At 45.8% G+C, this 18,233-nt stretch overlaps 1 protein-coding gene across 2 annotated transcripts in view; it reads left to right on the top strand.

Annotated features, from left to right (window-relative positions):
* LOC112230274 (netrin-1) overlaps positions 1–18,233 on the top strand; it is a 93,283-nt gene that overhangs the window by 322 nt on the left and 74,728 nt on the right. For both annotated transcript variants that reach the window (XM_042310791.1, XM_024396503.2), the window contains exon 2: positions 243–1,308. In XM_042310791.1, coding sequence (XP_042166725.1) covers positions 294–1,308 — 1,015 coding nt within the window. In that variant the 5' untranslated portion in view covers positions 243–293. The remainder of the gene's footprint in view (positions 1–242; positions 1,309–18,233) is intronic.

Below are 18,233 nucleotides of genomic sequence, written 5' to 3'. Positions count from 1 at the left end.
GAAAGGCTAATGTTATAAGTACATTTCTTCTGACAGTGTGTTCATATTAATAACGGTTCAAATTATATTTGATGTAGGCTTTTCATGTGATGGTAATCTATATGAAAATGTTATTCGATCTATGTGCATGGTAAATTCTATCTATTGAGGTGTTGCTTTTCTATTTTAAATCATAGCTTTACATCTGCCGTGCTCTTTTGGACATCTTGCAAAAGTGTCTTATTTATTATCTCTCTTTTCAGGGAACGGCTGGTGTTTTTCAGCGCACGAGACACTGAAGAACAAGGAATACAATGCTAAGGATTTTGGATACCGTGGTCACTGTCGTGACCATTTCCTTTGTGGTAGAGGGGGTGCTCGGTGGCTATGGGGTGAGCATGTTCGCCGCGCAAACATCCCCCCCGGATCCTTGCTACGACGAGAACGGTAACCCGAGGAGATGCATCCCCGATTTTGTGAACTCCGCTTTCGGAAAGGAAGTCCGCACTTCCAGCACCTGTGGTAAAACCCCGGGTAGGTACTGCTTGGTAACAGAGAAGGGCGATGAGAGAAATAGGAACTGCCATACTTGCGATGCCTCGGACCCCAAAAAGTATCACCCACCGACATATCTAACGGATCTCAACAACCCCCATAATCTCACATGTTGGCAATCGGAAAATTACATCCAATACCCCCAAAACGTCACCATAACACTGTCACTGGGCAAGAAATTCGAAGTCACCTACGTAAGCCTGCAGTTCTGCTCACCTCGACCCGAATCTATGGCTATCTTCAAGTCTATGGACTACGGCAAATCTTGGGTACCTTTCCAATACTATTCGGCCCAGTGCAGGAAAATGTACACCAAACCGAGCAAGGCCACCATTACCAAACAGAACGAACAAGAGGCGATATGCACGGACTCCCACACGGACATGCACCCTCTATCCGGCGGTCTCATTGCCTTCAGCACTCTGGACGGCAGACCGTCGGCGCACGACTTCGACAACTCGCCAGTGCTCCAGGACTGGGTCACCGCCACGGATATCAAGGTGACGTTCAGCCGATTGCACACTTTCGGTGATGAGAACGAGGATGACTCGGAGCTAGCCCGGGACTCTTATTTCTATGCGGTGTCCGATCTGCAAGTTGGCGGTCGATGCAAATGCAATGGCCACGCTTCGCGGTGCGTAAAAGACAGGGATGGAAACCTTGTTTGCGAGTGCAAACATAATACCGCGGGACCGGAGTGCGACAGGTGCAAGCCTTTCCATTATGATCGGCCGTGGCAACGCGCAACAGCTAGAGAAGCCAACGAATGTGTCGGTAAGTCAAAACAGTATAATCTCCAAAAACCATCCAAATTATCTTTAAAGCACTGCAGCAGTTTCCTTTCCACACAATGCCTGTATCACAGGCGAAAATACATTTGGCATAAATTGTATTATTGGGTGACTCTTGTTTGTACAGTCATGGGAGATTTGACTGTTTTTAAGTTTGGTAATGTTGGTATTGGTTGGTTGAGTTAATTGCTAAGGTGGGCACTGCGCATTTGTCAGTTCTGTTGAAAAACAAAGATTCAGATAGGCTTATTTTCTCTGGATGAAAGTTGTCGAAATACTATAAGAGTTATTTGTATTGTCATGAATTAAAAATGGGATTATAGCACATCATATTAGGCACCAACAAGTACACTCAAGTTTTACAAAACCTGTGTAATTTAGGTTTCCAACTCCAAGGCTCGAGGAAAAATGGCCTATCCTTTGTTGTAGTTTATATAGTTCTGGAAAACAATTTAAAATCCTTATTAGTATTAACATGTTATAATAATAATAATAATAATAATAATAATAACAATACTTTTTATTATTATTTTGTCTCTAAATTCATTTTTATAATTTTAAGCATTTTATTAGGCTATGTCAATTTTAGTCTGATCAGCCCACGCTGTATTAATAGACCACGCCTTCATTAAAACATGATACTGATGTGATTTGAAAATGTAGGCTATCAAAAAGAAGGCTTGTATGGTTGTTAAAGAGGTCTGAATTAAGGATAAACCAAAACCACTGTTCGGCACGCCACAAAATGCACTCTCTTTCAATGAAATGATGTCGCGCGTCCATGCACATAAAAAGTCACATCTCAATTTGAAAACCTAAAAGCCCATTACCGCCATAGCTCAAATGGAGATTTATAACAACCACCCACTTCAGAAAGACCGCCACATCACAATGTCTAATCATTGCGTTGAAATGTTTCTCATGGGGAAAACTGATGTACAGTTCCAACTTTATCGCTACAATAAAGCGACGCACCGTCATTTATTTCAAGCGCATTTAAACTGCACCACCACAGTAATTGAACAGACTTCTCTGCCTGTTTAATTATCGTTTGAATCAAAGTGAATTATAGGTCTAAATTACGTTTATGTATCATTTATGTATCATAAAACTATTATTAAAAAAAAAAAGTATATAAAAAAAACATTATTTCATCCCGAAACTTTTATGATAATGGTTATTGTTGTTGTTATTATATCAAAAGAAATTGCCTTTTTTTTTAAATGTATTTATTAAACATTACAATATGATTTTTTCTTAATTGGAAACAATCTGCTAAATGTTAATCCATCTATTAAGCCTAATACTCAAATACATGTGACATTATTAGGCAATCATTATTAATTACAACCATAACACGTTATCATTACTATTGTAATCATTCTAAATATTATTAATAGGCTTCTTATTAGTATTCATATGAGCCGCTTTGTATTACGTGCTGGTCTTCACCGATATCATCGGACATAGTTAATTCGTGTGAACGCTTTAGGCCTACAAGAAGAAAAGGAACCGGAATCCATATCTACTCCGATCTTCAATGAACCGGCCCATTTAGATTTATGCTTCCTGGTCTGCCCCTATGAAGACTAATAAAGCACATAGAGGAAGTTATCACATCGTGCCTTTCAACACACTGTTTCCAACAGCGAGGCTCAATCAGCTGCTATAGAGATGGAGACAATGCCGCTGCAGAATCAAAGATATGGTAGTTGCTTTTATTGCCAGACATGTCTAGGACCCACTTAAAGATAGTATGTATTCATGCTTAGATGAGGAGAGAGAGGGAGCGTGCATGAGCTTGGTGAGAATGTGAGTGCTACTGGTTTAGATAAAGGAGAATGAATTATTGGAAAATTGTAGTCTGATATTGACTTGGCTGTTGACTGTTGATATTGTATACAATTTTATCATGATGAGTGTGGTTAAAAGTTGTGATATGGGTTGTTGATGTAAGCGAAGGGAATTGATTCCTTGTGAAATATCTCACCCTTTATAAGCCAAGTAACTGCCCGATACATGCATGCTATCGAGGTTAAGATGAGAGGTAGGCCTAGTGGGGGGTGGTTCCCTGACCGTAATACCTAAACGACTTCATCAACCGCATTGCTGCATAATGGATGTGTCAGTACTCTATCAACTCTGAAAATGTGCAGTATTTCATTGGCATTGTATACCAAACATTTATAATAATAATTTATAATAATAGTTCAAGACTTATTAGGGCATGCAATGTGAATACAAGAGACATTGCTGATGGAAAAGATGATGATGATGATGATGATGAAGGTGGATAAACCTTGATTTCTCACTGTAGCCCACTCTAGATTGGATTTGCGATTTCATGGCACACATTAATTATCGCCCTACAGTGACAGGAGACTCCTCGTTCAACCCCATATTGTTTGCATCGGAGAACAGTAAAGTGAACTGACTCCAACTCCAACTTTGTCTTGGTATTTCTATTTTTTTTAATATATCTATATATATATATATATATATTTTTACCCCTTTTTCTCCCTAATTTCGTGGTATCCAATTGTTTAGTAGCTACTATCTTGTCTCATCGCTACAACTCCCGTACGGGCTCGGGAGAGACGAAGGTTGAAAGTCATTCGTCCTCCGATACACAACCCAACCAAGCCGCACTGCTTCTTAACACAGCGCGCATCCAACCCAGAAGCCAGCCGCACCAATGTGTCGGAGGAAACACCAACCTTGGTTAGCGTGCACTGCGCCCGGCCCGCCACAGGAGTCGCTGGTGCGCAATGAGTCAAGGATATCCCTACCGGCCAAGCCCTCCCTAACCCGGACGACGCTGGGCCAATTGTGCGTCGCCCCACGGACCTCCCGGTCGCGGCCGGTTGCGACAGAGCCTGGGCACGAACCCAGAGTCTCTGGTGGCACAGCTGGCGCTGCAGTACAGCGCCCTTAACCACTGCGCCACCCGGGAGGCCCTCGGAAAGTGGGGCTGTGTTGTTTGACAGTCATCCATGGCACATGTTGACTGTTTTGACACGTAAAAGGGTTTTGTTTGCTGTTTGTTTCCATTTCAACAGAGTGGTTCTCTGTGGCAGATAAACAGGCTTGAGCCTTGTGGAAATATCTAAGCTTTTACTATGGTGACTGGCTACGAATACACTTTGGAGAAGGTCACCCCAGTCATGTATAAAACTGAGGTGTTACCTCAATTAAGAGAGCTCTGAATCTGATAATATACCACTCAAAATATCCTGACCGCAGTCCTCCATATTACAGGCTACATTTCTAAGCCCTGCCGTCAAATCCAAGATTTATACTAGTTTGCCAACGATGAGAAACACAGAGTGACAATGACTAAATTAAGTTGATAAAATAGGTGAAACACAGTGACAAATTAATACAAATGAATAAGTGATTGTCAGTGGCGGTTTCTGTGAGGAGGAAAGGAAGGCTGTGCCTCCCTCCTTGGGTCGCCAGGGCTCCCATCCTGGAAAAGCAAACAGACTTGTTTAGACACAACCACTCCGCTATAGGAATGAAGAATGAATTGTTCCCCCCTATCCACAGTATCCTTGACACTTTATTTTTTTACCGGAACAGCATGTGTGTGTGTGTTCGTGTCATGTGTGTGTGGTGTGTCTCGCATGGGGCCACAAAGGAGCGTCACTCATTGTATCAATCATGCTGTCAGCACACACACACACACACACACACACACACACACACACACACACACACACACACACACACACACACACACACACATCCTGTAGCAATACATTCCTCTGCGCTGTTTGTGCTGCGGGCCGCCTGCTCCGTCAGACAAGGCGTGCAGAGCGGGGTGCGGAGGGGTCCTGTGGTCGCACACCCTCTGCTAAAACAAACACCGCCTCAGGGAGAAGAATAGTCTGCCTGACACCTCTCTGGGTTTTTGAGAGGGTGAGGTGGAGTTGGAGTTGGGGTAGTAGTGTGTGGCATAGCGCTGTTGTCTGTTACCACCTGTAAAAGCAATTAGTCACAGGAGGTTGGTGGAACCTTAAATGGGGAGGACGGGCTCGTGTGAATGGCTGGAGCAGAATAAAGGGAATGGTATCAAATACATTGTTTCCATGTGTTTGATTCCATTCCATTAGCTCCATTCCAGCCATTATTATGAGCCGTCCTCCCCTCAGCAGCCTCCACTGCAATCAGTAATTGTAGCATAAAGATATGGCTAGGACAGAACACTGTGTGTACTATAAGCTTCAGTAACAGAGAAGTGATGTCAGAACGAGATGTGCTGTACTATACGATAAGCTTTGCTATGAGCTGCTTGGTTGGATGTGCTGAAATATTGAAAGCTTCCAGCACTATTTGACAGTCCGTAAATTGAAAGGCTCTCTCTGGATCCTCTGCAGTCATAACAGGTTCTCAGTTACAGAGTTGATCTAGTGTAGAATTCGAAAGTGATACGGAGTGGGGACATTCAGAGTAAATGAGAAAGGAAGCACCAGGTGGGGAAAGGAAACGTCATCAAGACCAGCATCTTTTTCAACGGTGTGTGTGAAACACAACACAGGGATAGGTACTTCTATTTTATTATAGAGATAATGATAGGCACTTGTTTTTGTCATGGTCCAAAGAGCCAATGGCTGAGAATAAGAAATGTATACAGCCTATTAGTCTGTCAGGATCTCTCTCCAGATGATGATCGTTGTCCAAGTCCTTGAATCTTGCTACTTGCTGTCGTTGACTGAACCTGGATATTGGTTATCATATATATACTGCTCAAAAAAATAAAGGGAACACTTAAACAACACAATGTAACTCCAAGTCAATCACACGTCTGTGAAATCAAACTGTCCACTTAGGAAGCAACACTGATTGACAATACATTTCACATGCTGTTGTGCAAATGGAATAGACAACAGGTGGAAATTATAGAGAATTAGCAAGACACCCCCAATAAAGGAGTGGTTCTGCAGGTGGTGACCACAGACCACTTCTCAGTTCCTATGCTTCCTGGCTGATGTTTTGGTCACTTTTGAATGCTGGCAGTGCTTTCACTCTAGTGGTAGCATGAGACGGAGTCTACAACCCACACAAGTGGCTCAGGTAGTGCAGTTCATCCAGGATGGCAGATCAATGCGAGCTGTGGCAAGAAGGTTTGCTGTGTCTGTCAGGGTAGTGTCCAGAGCATGGAGGCGCTACCAGGAGACAGGCCAGTACATCAGGAGACGTGGAGGAGGCCGTAGGAGGGCAACAACCCAGCAGCAGGACCGCTACCTCCGCCTTTGTGCAAGCAGGAGCAGGAGGAGCACTGCCAGAGCCCTGCAAAATGACCTCCAGCAGGCCACAAATGTGCATGTGTCTGCTCAAACGGTCAGAAACAGACTCCATGAGGGTGGTATGAGGGCCCGACGTCCACAGGTGGGGGTTGTGCTTACAGCCCAACACCGTGCAGGACATTTGGCATTTGCCAGAGAACAACAAGATTGGCAAATTCGCCACTGGCGCCCTGTGCTCTTCACAGATGAAAGCAGGTTCACACTGAGCACATGTGACAGACGTGACAGTCTGGAGATGCCGTGGAGAACGTTCTGCTGCCTGCAACATCCTCCAGCATGACCGGTTTGGCGGTGGGTCAGTCATGGTGTTGGGTGGCATTTCTTTGGGGGACCGCACAGCCCTCCATGTGCTCGCCAGAGGTAGCCTGACTGCCATTAGGTACTGAGATGAGATCCTCAGACCCCTTGTGAGACCATATGCTGGTGCGGTTGGCCCTGGGTTCCTCCTAATGCAAGACAATGCTAGACCTCATGTGGCTGGAGTGTGTCAGCAGTTCCTGCAAGAGGAAGACATTGATGCTATGGACTGGCCCGCCCGTTCCCAAGACCTGAATCCAATTGAGCACATCTGGGACATCATGTCTCGCTCCATCCACCAACGCCACGTTGCACCACAGACTGTCCAGGAGTTGGCGGATGCTTTAGTCCAGGTCTGGGAGGAGATCCGTCAGGAGACCATCCACCACCTCATCAGGAGCATACCCAGGCATTGTAGGGAGATCATACAGGCACGTGGAGGCCACACACACTGCTGAGCCTCATTTTTAAGGACATTATATCAAAGTTGGATCAGCCTGTAGTGTGGCTTTCCACTTTAATTTTGAGTGTGACTCCAAATCCAGACCGCCATGGATTGATACATTTGATTTCCATTGATTATTTTTGTGTGATTTTGTTGTCAGCACATTCAACTATGTAAAGAAAAAAGTATTTAATAAGAAAATTTCATTCATTCAGATCTAGGATGTGTTATTTTAGTGTTGCCTTTATTTTTTTGAGCAGTATATATATATATATATATATATATATATATATATATAAGGCCTAGGCATTCCACTACAAATAGCTTTGCATTTGTGGAGTGATTTGAATGCAGTTGGTCTTACAAAAACAAAACCCATTGAAACAGGTTGCAGGTCGCCTTCCCTCCTTGATGTGCACTTTGCTGATTAGTTCGTCTGAATCTTAGAGGACCTTCATGCACTTCCAGATCCATTTGGGATATTGATTCTCACAGGCCACGCGGGAGACCGTCTTTGTAATCTAATGCATTTAGGAATGGAGGCATGGAGGAGGAAGAATCGTGGGTTCAATATCAATTCAGGTGTGACCAGTCTCGGCCTGACAGACATGGCTGGATGGATAGACTCTCTTATCACGACTGTCTCGTAATGTTGAATTCGGTCGGCGTCAGCAAGGATGCTCAACTACCTGTAAGTAAAGCACGCAAGTGTCTCAATTGAATCAACTAGATTCTCTTGCTTTAGAACTCTATCCACTCAGAGTGACGCTACAGCATCTGAAGGAGAATGTAGGAGATGCCAATTCAGCTAATTGTGATGAGGAAGATGATCACTTTAGGAGGAAAGTCTTTCAGATACAGAAAATTAAATGCAATGCTGTTCCACTGCATTATCTGCCTGAGTTTGTCCTGTTTTATTAGCTTCAGGTTGCATAGCTTGAAAGTGTTGAGAGAAGGGGTCTTGAATAATTCAGAAAGATTAAGAAGAATGCTTGGAGGCATGCACAATATGAGAGAGAGAGAGGGAGAGAGAGACTTTTTGGATGAAACAGGCTTTATCTTTTCTTGAGAACCACTTCACGGTAGTTTTTCTACTTGTTCATAGAGTGGGTGGAGAGGGCGGGGCAGGGGAGGGCCCTTCTCTCAGCTCTAGAACTTTGTTGGCACATAGAAAGCATATTAGTGACTTGGCACAGACATCGCTTCAAGCCTGTCCAAATCTCCATGGATCCCCCTCATCCCCCGAGAAACCCCCCGTAGATATCTTCACTTATCCAGCCTCAAACCGCAACATCATCTGGCCGATTTGAGCAGACCTGCAGACCTAAATACGCTCCCAGGTGTTATTTTCAATCAACAGTTTGATTGACATGGGGAAGATGACTGTGGTGGTGGATTGACATTGAGATTTGGCTCCCCTTCAGATAATTGGGCTTAAATTCTCTAACCACTTGCTTAGAGGAAACAGTGTTTTGCTGAGATGTCTTTTTGATAGACTCTTCCCTAGTTCCATTGACGGAAGAAAGATCAACATTGACATGATGATATGTCAGTAATTAAAACGTTCTCACCTGAAATAACTCATTCAAGTTTTCGGAAATGGACAACGGGGGAACTACAATGAAGACAATCATTTAGAGAATGTCGGTTAGATTGTCAAAATGTAAGACTAGTATTTACATTCATATGGTCTCCTGCAGATTTCATAAAAAAACAAAGCAACCCTTCACAAGAAAGTATACTGTATAGTGTTGTCCTTTCACACCTTTCATTTCATGTAGGATCCTCTACAACTGAATACAACAGCAATATTCATTAACAATGATACCATGATGAGGCATGGTGATGTGGTTTGGTTAATGTTTGAGCTGCCACCAAGGATCGCCATCCTTTATGAACCGCCGTATCCTTCATCTTCAAAGGGCGACCGCCGTCCGCCAAACGCATTGACCATCCTGACACTCACCTGCCCGACAACGCCTGGCAAACAAACGGAGTGAGAAACAGAGGTGCGAAAAGAGTGTCCGAGTAGTTTGCACTTTGCACCGTGGCGTAATCCCCCCTGAAGAATCGCGACACCAGTGCCGGTAGTTCAAAGGGGTGAATGACCTCCCTCACGCAACGAGGACCTCCTTCCTACAAAGTGTTATCACTGTTTTACGACTTGTTTTTTAAACCATTGCATAATGGTTTATTCAGAGTCTGGATTTGGACGCACTCTAAGGACTTCTACTTTTGGTTAACTGTGCTCTATACAGCCTTGCAACTTGCTCAGCCACTGTTTAAGTTTAGCATATGCGTGCACTCAAATACGGGCATGCATGCCTGCAACGTCACACAGAGCCAGTCCAACTCACAGATGCATAACTGTGACCGTAACTTTGATTCTGGGCTCACTGAAACCAGCCACAGAAGCAGACAGCCAAAACAGACAGCCAATCAGACAACTGTAATTTGTAAAACCTCCTCAACAGTGAGAAGCCACATGTTAGGTTTCTGAGGAGGCCCAGACCTCCCTCCTGCGTCTGTACTGGCCAGGGGCCACCAAGGATTCTGTTGCATTGGTGGCAGAGACGGGAAAATAGGGGTGGGCCAGGCCTGTTTCCAGCAGGGTGCCCGGGACCATCGCAGCGGGGCCACAGCAAATTCAACCTGATGGCTGGCAGGGCTGCAGTATGGGCCCATCTGTACCTTGTTTAAACCTAGTAGTGTGTTACCATCCACTACTACTCTGAACCCTGCTGGGCGCCACACGTAGCTAGTGGGAGAATGTGTTGAAATATGACATTACTGGCTCTGTGCAAAATGCTGCTGCAGTGGTGGCCTGAGTTAATGTGTGTGCCAGTGAGAGAGAGAGAGGGGGGGACTAAATGAAGGGTGATATTTTTGTTTAGTTTTTGAATTCTCCTGTAAAGGGGTTTGATATCGATTGCAAAGGGGATTGATATCAAATCAAATCATATTGGTGTCATGCACATATTTAGCATACGTTTTTGCGGGTGTAGCAGAATGCTCGTGTTCCTAGCTCCAACAGTGCAGTAGTATCTAACAATTCACAACAATACACACAAATCTAAAGTTAAAAAATGGAGTTAAGAAATATGTTCATGTTAGAACGAGCAATGTTCGAGTGGGATTGACTCAAATAGAGTAGAATAGAGTATATACATATGAAATGAGTAAAACAGTATGTAAACATTATTAAAGTGACTACTGTTCCATTATTAAAGTGACCAGTGATTCCATGTCTATGTATATAGGGCAGTCTCTAAGGTGCAGGGTTGACTAACCGGCTGGTAGCCGGCTAGTGATGGCTATTTAACAGTCTGATGGCCTTGAGATAGCGCCTGTTTTTCAGTCTGTCGGCCCCAGCTTTGATGCACCTGTACTGACCTCGCCTTCTGGATGGTAGTGGGGTGAACAGGCCGTGGCTCGGATGGTTGATGTCCTTGACGATCTCTTTGGCCGTCCTGTGACATCGGGTGCTGTAGTTGTCCTGGAGAGCAGGTTGTGTGCCCCCCGGTGATGCATTGGGCAAACCACACCACCCTCTGGAGAGCCCTGCGGTTGCGGGCAGTGCAGTTGCCGTACCAGGCGGGGATGAAGCCCGACAGGATTCTCTCAATTGTGCATCTGTAAAATTTTGTGAGGATCTTAGGGGCCAAGACAAATTTCTTCAGCCTCCTGAGGTTAAAGAGAAGCTGTTGCGCCTTCTTCATCACACTGTCTGTGTGGGTGGACCATTTCAGATCGTCGGTGATGTGTATGTCGAGGAACTTGAAGATTTTCACCTTCTCCACTGCGGTCCCAATGATGTGTATAGGGATGTGCTCTCTCTGCTGTTTCCTGAAGTCCACGTTCATCTCCTTCATTTTGATGACGTTGAGGGAGAGGTAATTTTTCTGGCACTACTCCTCCAGGGCCCTCACCTCCTCCCTGTAGGCTCTCGTCATTTTTGGTAATCAGGCCTACAACTGTTATGTCGTCTGCAAACTTGATGATTAAGTTGGAGGCACACGTGGCCACACAGTCATGGGTGAATAGGGGGTACAGGAGGGGGCTGAGCACGCACCCTTGTGGGGCCCCTGTGTTGAGGATCAGTGAAGTGGAGGTGTTGTTTCCTACCTTCACCACCTGGGGGTGGCCTGTCAGGAAGTCCAAGACGCAGTTGCACAGGGCGGGGTTCAGACCCAGGGCCCCGGCTTAATGATGAGCTTGGAGGGTACTAGGGTGTTGAAGGCTGAGCCGTAGTCAATGAACAGCATTCTTGCATAGGTATTCCTCTTGTCCAGATGGGATAGGGCAGTGTGCAGTGCGATGGCAATTGCATCATCTGTGGATCTATTGGGGCGGTATGCAAATAGAAGTGGGTCTACTGTGTCAGATAAGGTGGAGGTGATATGATCCTTAACTAGCCTTTCAAAGCACTTCATGATGACAGAAGTGAGTGCTACAAGGGGATAGACATTTAGTTCAGTTACCTCTGCCTTCTTGGGTACAGGAACAATGGTGGCCATCTTGAAGCAAGTGGGAACAGCAGACTGGGATAGAGCGAGATTGAATATGTCCGTAAACACTCCAGCCAGCTGGTCTGTGCATGCCCTGAGGACGTGGCTAGGGATGCCATCTGGTCCAGCAGCCTTGCGAGGGTTAACATGTTTAAATGTCTTACCCACATCGGCCACGGAGAACAAGAGCCCACAGTCCTTGGGAGTGGGCCATAGCATTGGCACTGTGTTATCCTCAAAGCGGGCGAAGAAGGTGTTTACCTTGTCCGGGAGCAAGATGTCATTGTCCGCAACGTGGCTGCTTTTCTCTTTGTAATCCGTGATTGTCTGTAGACCCTTCCACATATGTCTCATGTCTGAGCCGTTGAATTGCGACTCTGTCTCTGTACTGACGTTTTACCTGTTTGATTGCCTTACGTAGGGAATAACTACACTGTTTGTATTCAACCATATTCCCAGTCACCTTGCAATGGTTAAATGTGAGGGTTCGCGCTTTCAGTTTTGAAACAAATTCTGCAATCTATCCACGGTTTCTGATTTGGGTAGGTTTTAATAATCACGGTGGGAATAACATCCGCTATACACTTCCTGATTAACTCAGTCACCGTGTCAGTGTATACGTCAATGTTATTCTCTGAGGCTACCCGGAACATGTCTATGTCTGCATGATCAAAACCATCTTGAAGCATGGATTCCGATTGGTCAGACCAGCGTTGATTAGCCTTAGCACAGGTACTTCCTGTTTGAGTTTCTGTCTATAGGAAGGGATGAGCAAAATGGAGTCATGTTCTGATTTGCCGAAGGGAGGGGGGCCTTGAAGGCATCTGGAAGTTGGAGTAGCAGTGGTCGAGTGTTTCAGCAGCGAGTACTACAGTCAATGTGCTGATAGAAATTTGGTAGCATTTTCCTCAAATTATATAGATTGCAAAGGGGGTTTATACAGATTGTAAAGGGGTTGATACAGATTGCAAAGGGGTTGATACAGATTGCAAAGGGGGTTGATACAGATTGCAAAGGGGGTTGATACAGATTGCAAAGGGGGTTGATACAGATTGCAAAGGGGGTTGATACAGATTGCAAAGTGGGTTGATACAGATTGCTTTGAGTTTGAGGCATCTCTTTTGATCATCGTAGTCTTTAGACAAAATTAATTCCGTGGTCTGTGACAGTATCAGTCCCAGATGAGTTACAGTAATCCACTAAATCAGTTTGACAATTATCTCATCACTTTCCACCAGGACAGTGTTCCTCACAGAAAGATGCTGTGAGAGACAGCACGTTGTTGTTTTTTAGCATGTAAGGGATTCCGTACAGTAGCTAACTGTACCGCGTCAGTCACTTTGACAATAAGATCATAATGGCATTTTACATTGGTACCAAAGACCGTCACATTGAAACTTGATGGTTTCTTGGACCTTTAGAGGATCCATACTTCACTGTATTGTAAGGGCCACATGTACAGCTGTCCAGGACGGTCATACTGTAGGACCTTGAATGCATGGACTGTACATACAAAAAAAAATACATAGTAAAAATATCCCCAAAGACAGGGACCCCCCCTGGGCCAAGGTCAACACACGAGCAGGTCAATCTGCGCTAGTCAGAGCCCCCTGGGCCATCTTCCCCCAGCAAGGTCAACACACGAGCAGGTCAATCTGTGCTAGTCAGAGCCCCCTGGGCCATCTTCCCCCAGCAAGGTCAACACAGCAGGTCAATCTGCGCTAGTCAGAGCCCCCTGAGCCATCTTCCCCCAGCAAGGTCAACACACGAGCAGGTCAATCTGTGCTAGTCAGAGCCCCCTGGGCCATCTTCCCCCAGCAAGGTCAACACACGAGCAGGTCAATCTGCGCTAGTCAGAGCCCCCTGGGCCATCTTCCCCCAGCAAGGTCAACACACGAGCAGGTCAATCTGCGCTAGTCAGAGCCCCCTGAGCCATCTTCCCCCAGCAAGGTCAACACACGAGCAGGTCAATCTGCGCTAGTCAGAGCCCCTGGGCCATCTTCCCCCAGCAAGGTCAACACACAATCAGGTCAATCTGCGCTAGTCAGAGCCCCCTGGGCCATCTTCCCCCAGCAAGGTCAACACACAATCAGGTCAATCTGCGCTAGTCAGAGCCCCCTGAGCCATCTTCCCCCAGCAAGGTCAACACACGAGCAGGTCAATCTGCGCTAGTCAGAGCCCCCTGGGCCATCTTCCCCCAGCAAGGTCACACACAATCAGGTCAATCTGCGCTAGTCAGGCCCCCAGCCATCTTCCCCCAGCAAGGTCAACACACGAGCAGGTCAATCTGTGCTAGTCAGAGCCCCCTGGGCCATCTTCCCCCAGCAAGGTCAACACACGAGCAGGTCAATCTGCGCTAGTCAGAGCCCCCTGGGCCATCTTCCCCCAGCAAGGTCAACACACGAGCAGGTCAATCTGTGCTAGTCAGAGCCCCCTGAGCCATCTTCCCCCAGCAAGGTCAACACACGAGCAGGTCAATCTGTGCTAGTCAGAGCCCCCTGGGCCATCTTCCCCCAGCAAGGTCAACACACGAGCAGGTCAATCTGTGCTAGTCAGAGCCCCCTGAGCCATCTTCCCCCAGCAAGGTCAACACACGAGCAGGTCAATCTGTGCTAGTCAAAGCCCCCTGGGCCATCTTCCCCCAGCAAGGTCAACACACGAGCAGGTCAATCTGCGCTAGTCAGAGCCCCCTGGGCCATCTTCCCCCAGCAAGGTCAACACACGAGCAGGTCAATCTGTGCTAGTCAGAGCCCCCTGTGTTGGATCTCTCCGTCTCTTTCTCGCTTTCTTTGACAACAAGATGAGGAACTATCGTTTTTTGATGATTCACACAGAGACAATTCTGGTTAACTTCCCAAAGACTGCGCTCATATGAACTGCAATAACTCTACTCACAAAACCTAGTGAAATTTAGACATATTAAGAATGATATTCTATTGTTATCTTGACAAACTGAAAATCTTGAAGTCTATTTTGGCCGGACGTCTTTTAAAAGGGGAATTTTGAGCAGGATGATGTAAAGTGAAAGGGCTGTTTTAAGACGCAATTTCGCTTTGACGGAATTCCAGCTTTACCCAGATAACAGATTTTGGAAGGGTATTCCAAATGGTAACACCTTATATATGGAGGAGAATGTCAAATGAGGAGAATAGATGCCGGGGCTGGTAACACAGAAAACAGTCATTTGTGCGTGAAAACACCATGTTTGTGTGTGAAAACACCATTTTAAACATGTACATGATACTGCAACAAAATTTTCCCCCTCGGGGACAATAAAGTCAGTAAATTAAAGAGGGAGAGAATCTCTACATCACATGCAATCTCTACATCACGTACTATGATTACAGTAGGGGAAATCTATACCATCTCCTGTGGAAACACATTGTTGCTACAATACATTCCGTAACCTTCGGCAACGCTCATGCCATAACACTGAGGGCTTGTGGGACGTGTTTGATTGACAGAATAGCAAAAATGCATTCAGTCAAAGCTCTTTGTGGAATTTCAGGCTTCCTCTGGCTTTTTGTTTTGTTTTGCGGGATAGGGTTAAATGCATAATGCAACCCAGATACCACCGATGGTGTGTGTGTAGCTTGCTTGAGTACACGTTTCTGCTTTTACTCTCCTAGAGACTGAACCTTGAACCTGTTTAGAGAGGTGGTTTGGTGGGAAGCCATATCGTTGTGTGGAAGGAGAATATTGCATTACCACCTTGGCTCTGTGTTTGCTTCCACTCATCGGTAGTAAGTTCGTCCACTGTCACTGGTTTATTGCATGGTCCGCCATCACCGTGTGTGATGTCATCCCCTCACGGCCTCCAGAACGGGTTGGCGGTTGGTTGGCATGGGACACGTGTTTCTGCTCTGATCATTTGGGTGCGTTAAAACAGCACCATCTTAATGTGAAGCAGACTCCCACGCTTTCTCATTCAGCACTCTCACAACAGCTGGGGCTAATTGAGTCGGAGGATGACGGGAGTTTGCGTTAACCAGCAAGGCCTTCTCTTCTGTTTCTTCTTCTCTTCTCTCTCCCTATTGGCCTGAGAGTGTTGAGCGACTCAACACTAAGTAAGTCTAAGTGAGTACGGCATACCAAAACGCTGCAGGCGTAGACGCGGGAGACGAGGTGGGGTCCTGGTGAAAGTGAGGCGAAGAGAACACCGAACGGCGCTCCCCTCCGTTCTATTGGCAAATGTCCGGTCACTCGATAATAAGGTGGATGAGCTTCATTCGAGAGTCTCTTATCAGAGAGATTTGAAAAGCTGCAGTATTACACGTCTTACTGAAACGTGGCTGGATGATGACGCTGTGCACGTAGTACTCAGTGGATTCTCTATGCAGTGGCAGGATCGTCCAGCGGCTTCGGGGGAAGTCGAAAGGAGGTGGAGTGTGTTTATTTTCATGAATAAAAACTGCTGTGCTGGTTCAAGTGTGAAGGAAATATCAAGCTTTTGTTCACCTGCTATAGAATAACTCACGGTAAGCTGCAGACCATTGTATCTACCAAGAGAGTTCTCAGACGTAATTGTCAGGGCTGCCTACATCTCTCCCCAAGCCAACACTACTCTGGCACTCAATGAACTGTATGGGGCCATAAACAAACCAGAAACCGGTGGGCGGAGACTTTAACACGGGGAGACTTAAAACCGTCCTACCTCACTTCTACCAACACGTCTCCTGTGCCTCTAGGGGCGCTTAAATTCTAGACCACTTTTATTCTACCCACAGAAATGCATACAAGGCCCTCCCTCGTCCTCCCTTCTGCAAATCTGACCACGACTCCATTCTCCTGCTTTTTGTTTACAAACAAAAGCTCAAACCGGAAGTACCAGTGATACGCTCAATGTGGAATTGGTCGGATGAAGCAGACGCGAGGCTATTAGACTGTTTTGCTAGACCGGGATATGTTCCAGGATTCATCTGATAGCATTGAGTTTACCACAACAGTCACTGGCTTCATCAATAAGTGCATAGAGGATGTCATCCCCAAAGTGACTATAATAATGTATCCAAACCATGGATAACAGGAAATATCCGCGCTGGGCTACAGGCTAGAGCTACCGCTTTCAAGGAACGGGACATGAACATGGATGCATACAAGAAAGCCCGCTGCGACCTCCGGCGAGACATCAAACATGTGAAAGGACAATATAGGAGGAAGGTGGAATCCTAATACATGGTGGAATCCTAATATATGTGGCAGGGCTTGCAGGTGATAATGGATTACAAAGGTAAACCCAGCCATGAGTTGCCCAGTGATGCAGAACTCCTAAACTAGCTAAATGGTTTTTATTTTCACTTTGAGGAGTGTAACACTGTGCCGTGCATGAAAGCCCCTGTTTTTACGGATGACTGTGTGATCTCGCTCTCTGTGGCCGATGTGAGCAAAACGTTTAAATGGGTTGACAATCATAAGACGCGATACCAGAGTGCGTTCTCAAAGTATGCGCAGACCAGCTGCCAAGTGTCTTCACCACCATTGTCCTTGTTCCCAAGAACTCCAAGGTAACCTTCCTAAATGACTATCAGGGCGATAGATAGCACTTACATCTGTAATTATGAAGTGCTTTGAAAGGCTGGTATTGACACACATCAACACCATCATTCCAGATACCCTGGACCCATTCCAATTCGCATAAAGCCCCAGCAGATCCGCAGATGACGAAATCGCGATTGCACGTCACACTGTCCTCTCCCACCTGGACAAGAGAGGAAATAACTATGTAAGAATGGTGTTCATAGAATACAGCTCAGCGTTCAACACCATAGTCTCCTCAAAGCTCATCACCTAGCTAGGGACCCTGGGACTAAACGCCTCCTTCTACAACTGGATCCTGGACTTCCTGACGGGTCGGCCTCAGGTGGTGAGGGTAGGCAACAACACCTCCGCCACACTGACCCTCAACACATGTGTGTGTGCTTAGTCCCCTCCTATACTCCCTGTTCAAACACAACTGCGTGGCCACACACAACTCCAACACCATCATCAAATTTGCTGACGACACTACGGTGGTAGGCCTGATCATTAGACCGCTAAATAGCCAGAATGCTAAATAGTCAATTAATGGTACCCAAACTATATGCACTGACTCTATTTTGCACTGACCCTACGCACACTCACTACACTTTATATACACACCATATACACACTCACTAGATTAAATAAACCACATACATACTCATTCACTCACACACACTACATTGACACTCTCACACAAAACCCACACACATTCAAACACACACACACACAACGACACAACACAAACACACATACGTACACATTACACACTCACTAACGCACACTTTTACACTCATCATTTGCTGCTGCCACTGTTCTTTGTTTTACTCTT

Source organism: Oncorhynchus tshawytscha, linkage group LG32 (assembly GCF_018296145.1).
Source record: "Oncorhynchus tshawytscha isolate Ot180627B linkage group LG32, Otsh_v2.0, whole genome shotgun sequence".
Taxonomy (NCBI): domain Eukaryota; kingdom Metazoa; phylum Chordata; class Actinopteri; order Salmoniformes; family Salmonidae; genus Oncorhynchus; species Oncorhynchus tshawytscha.
This window is presented reverse-complemented; position numbering and strand designations above follow the sequence as displayed.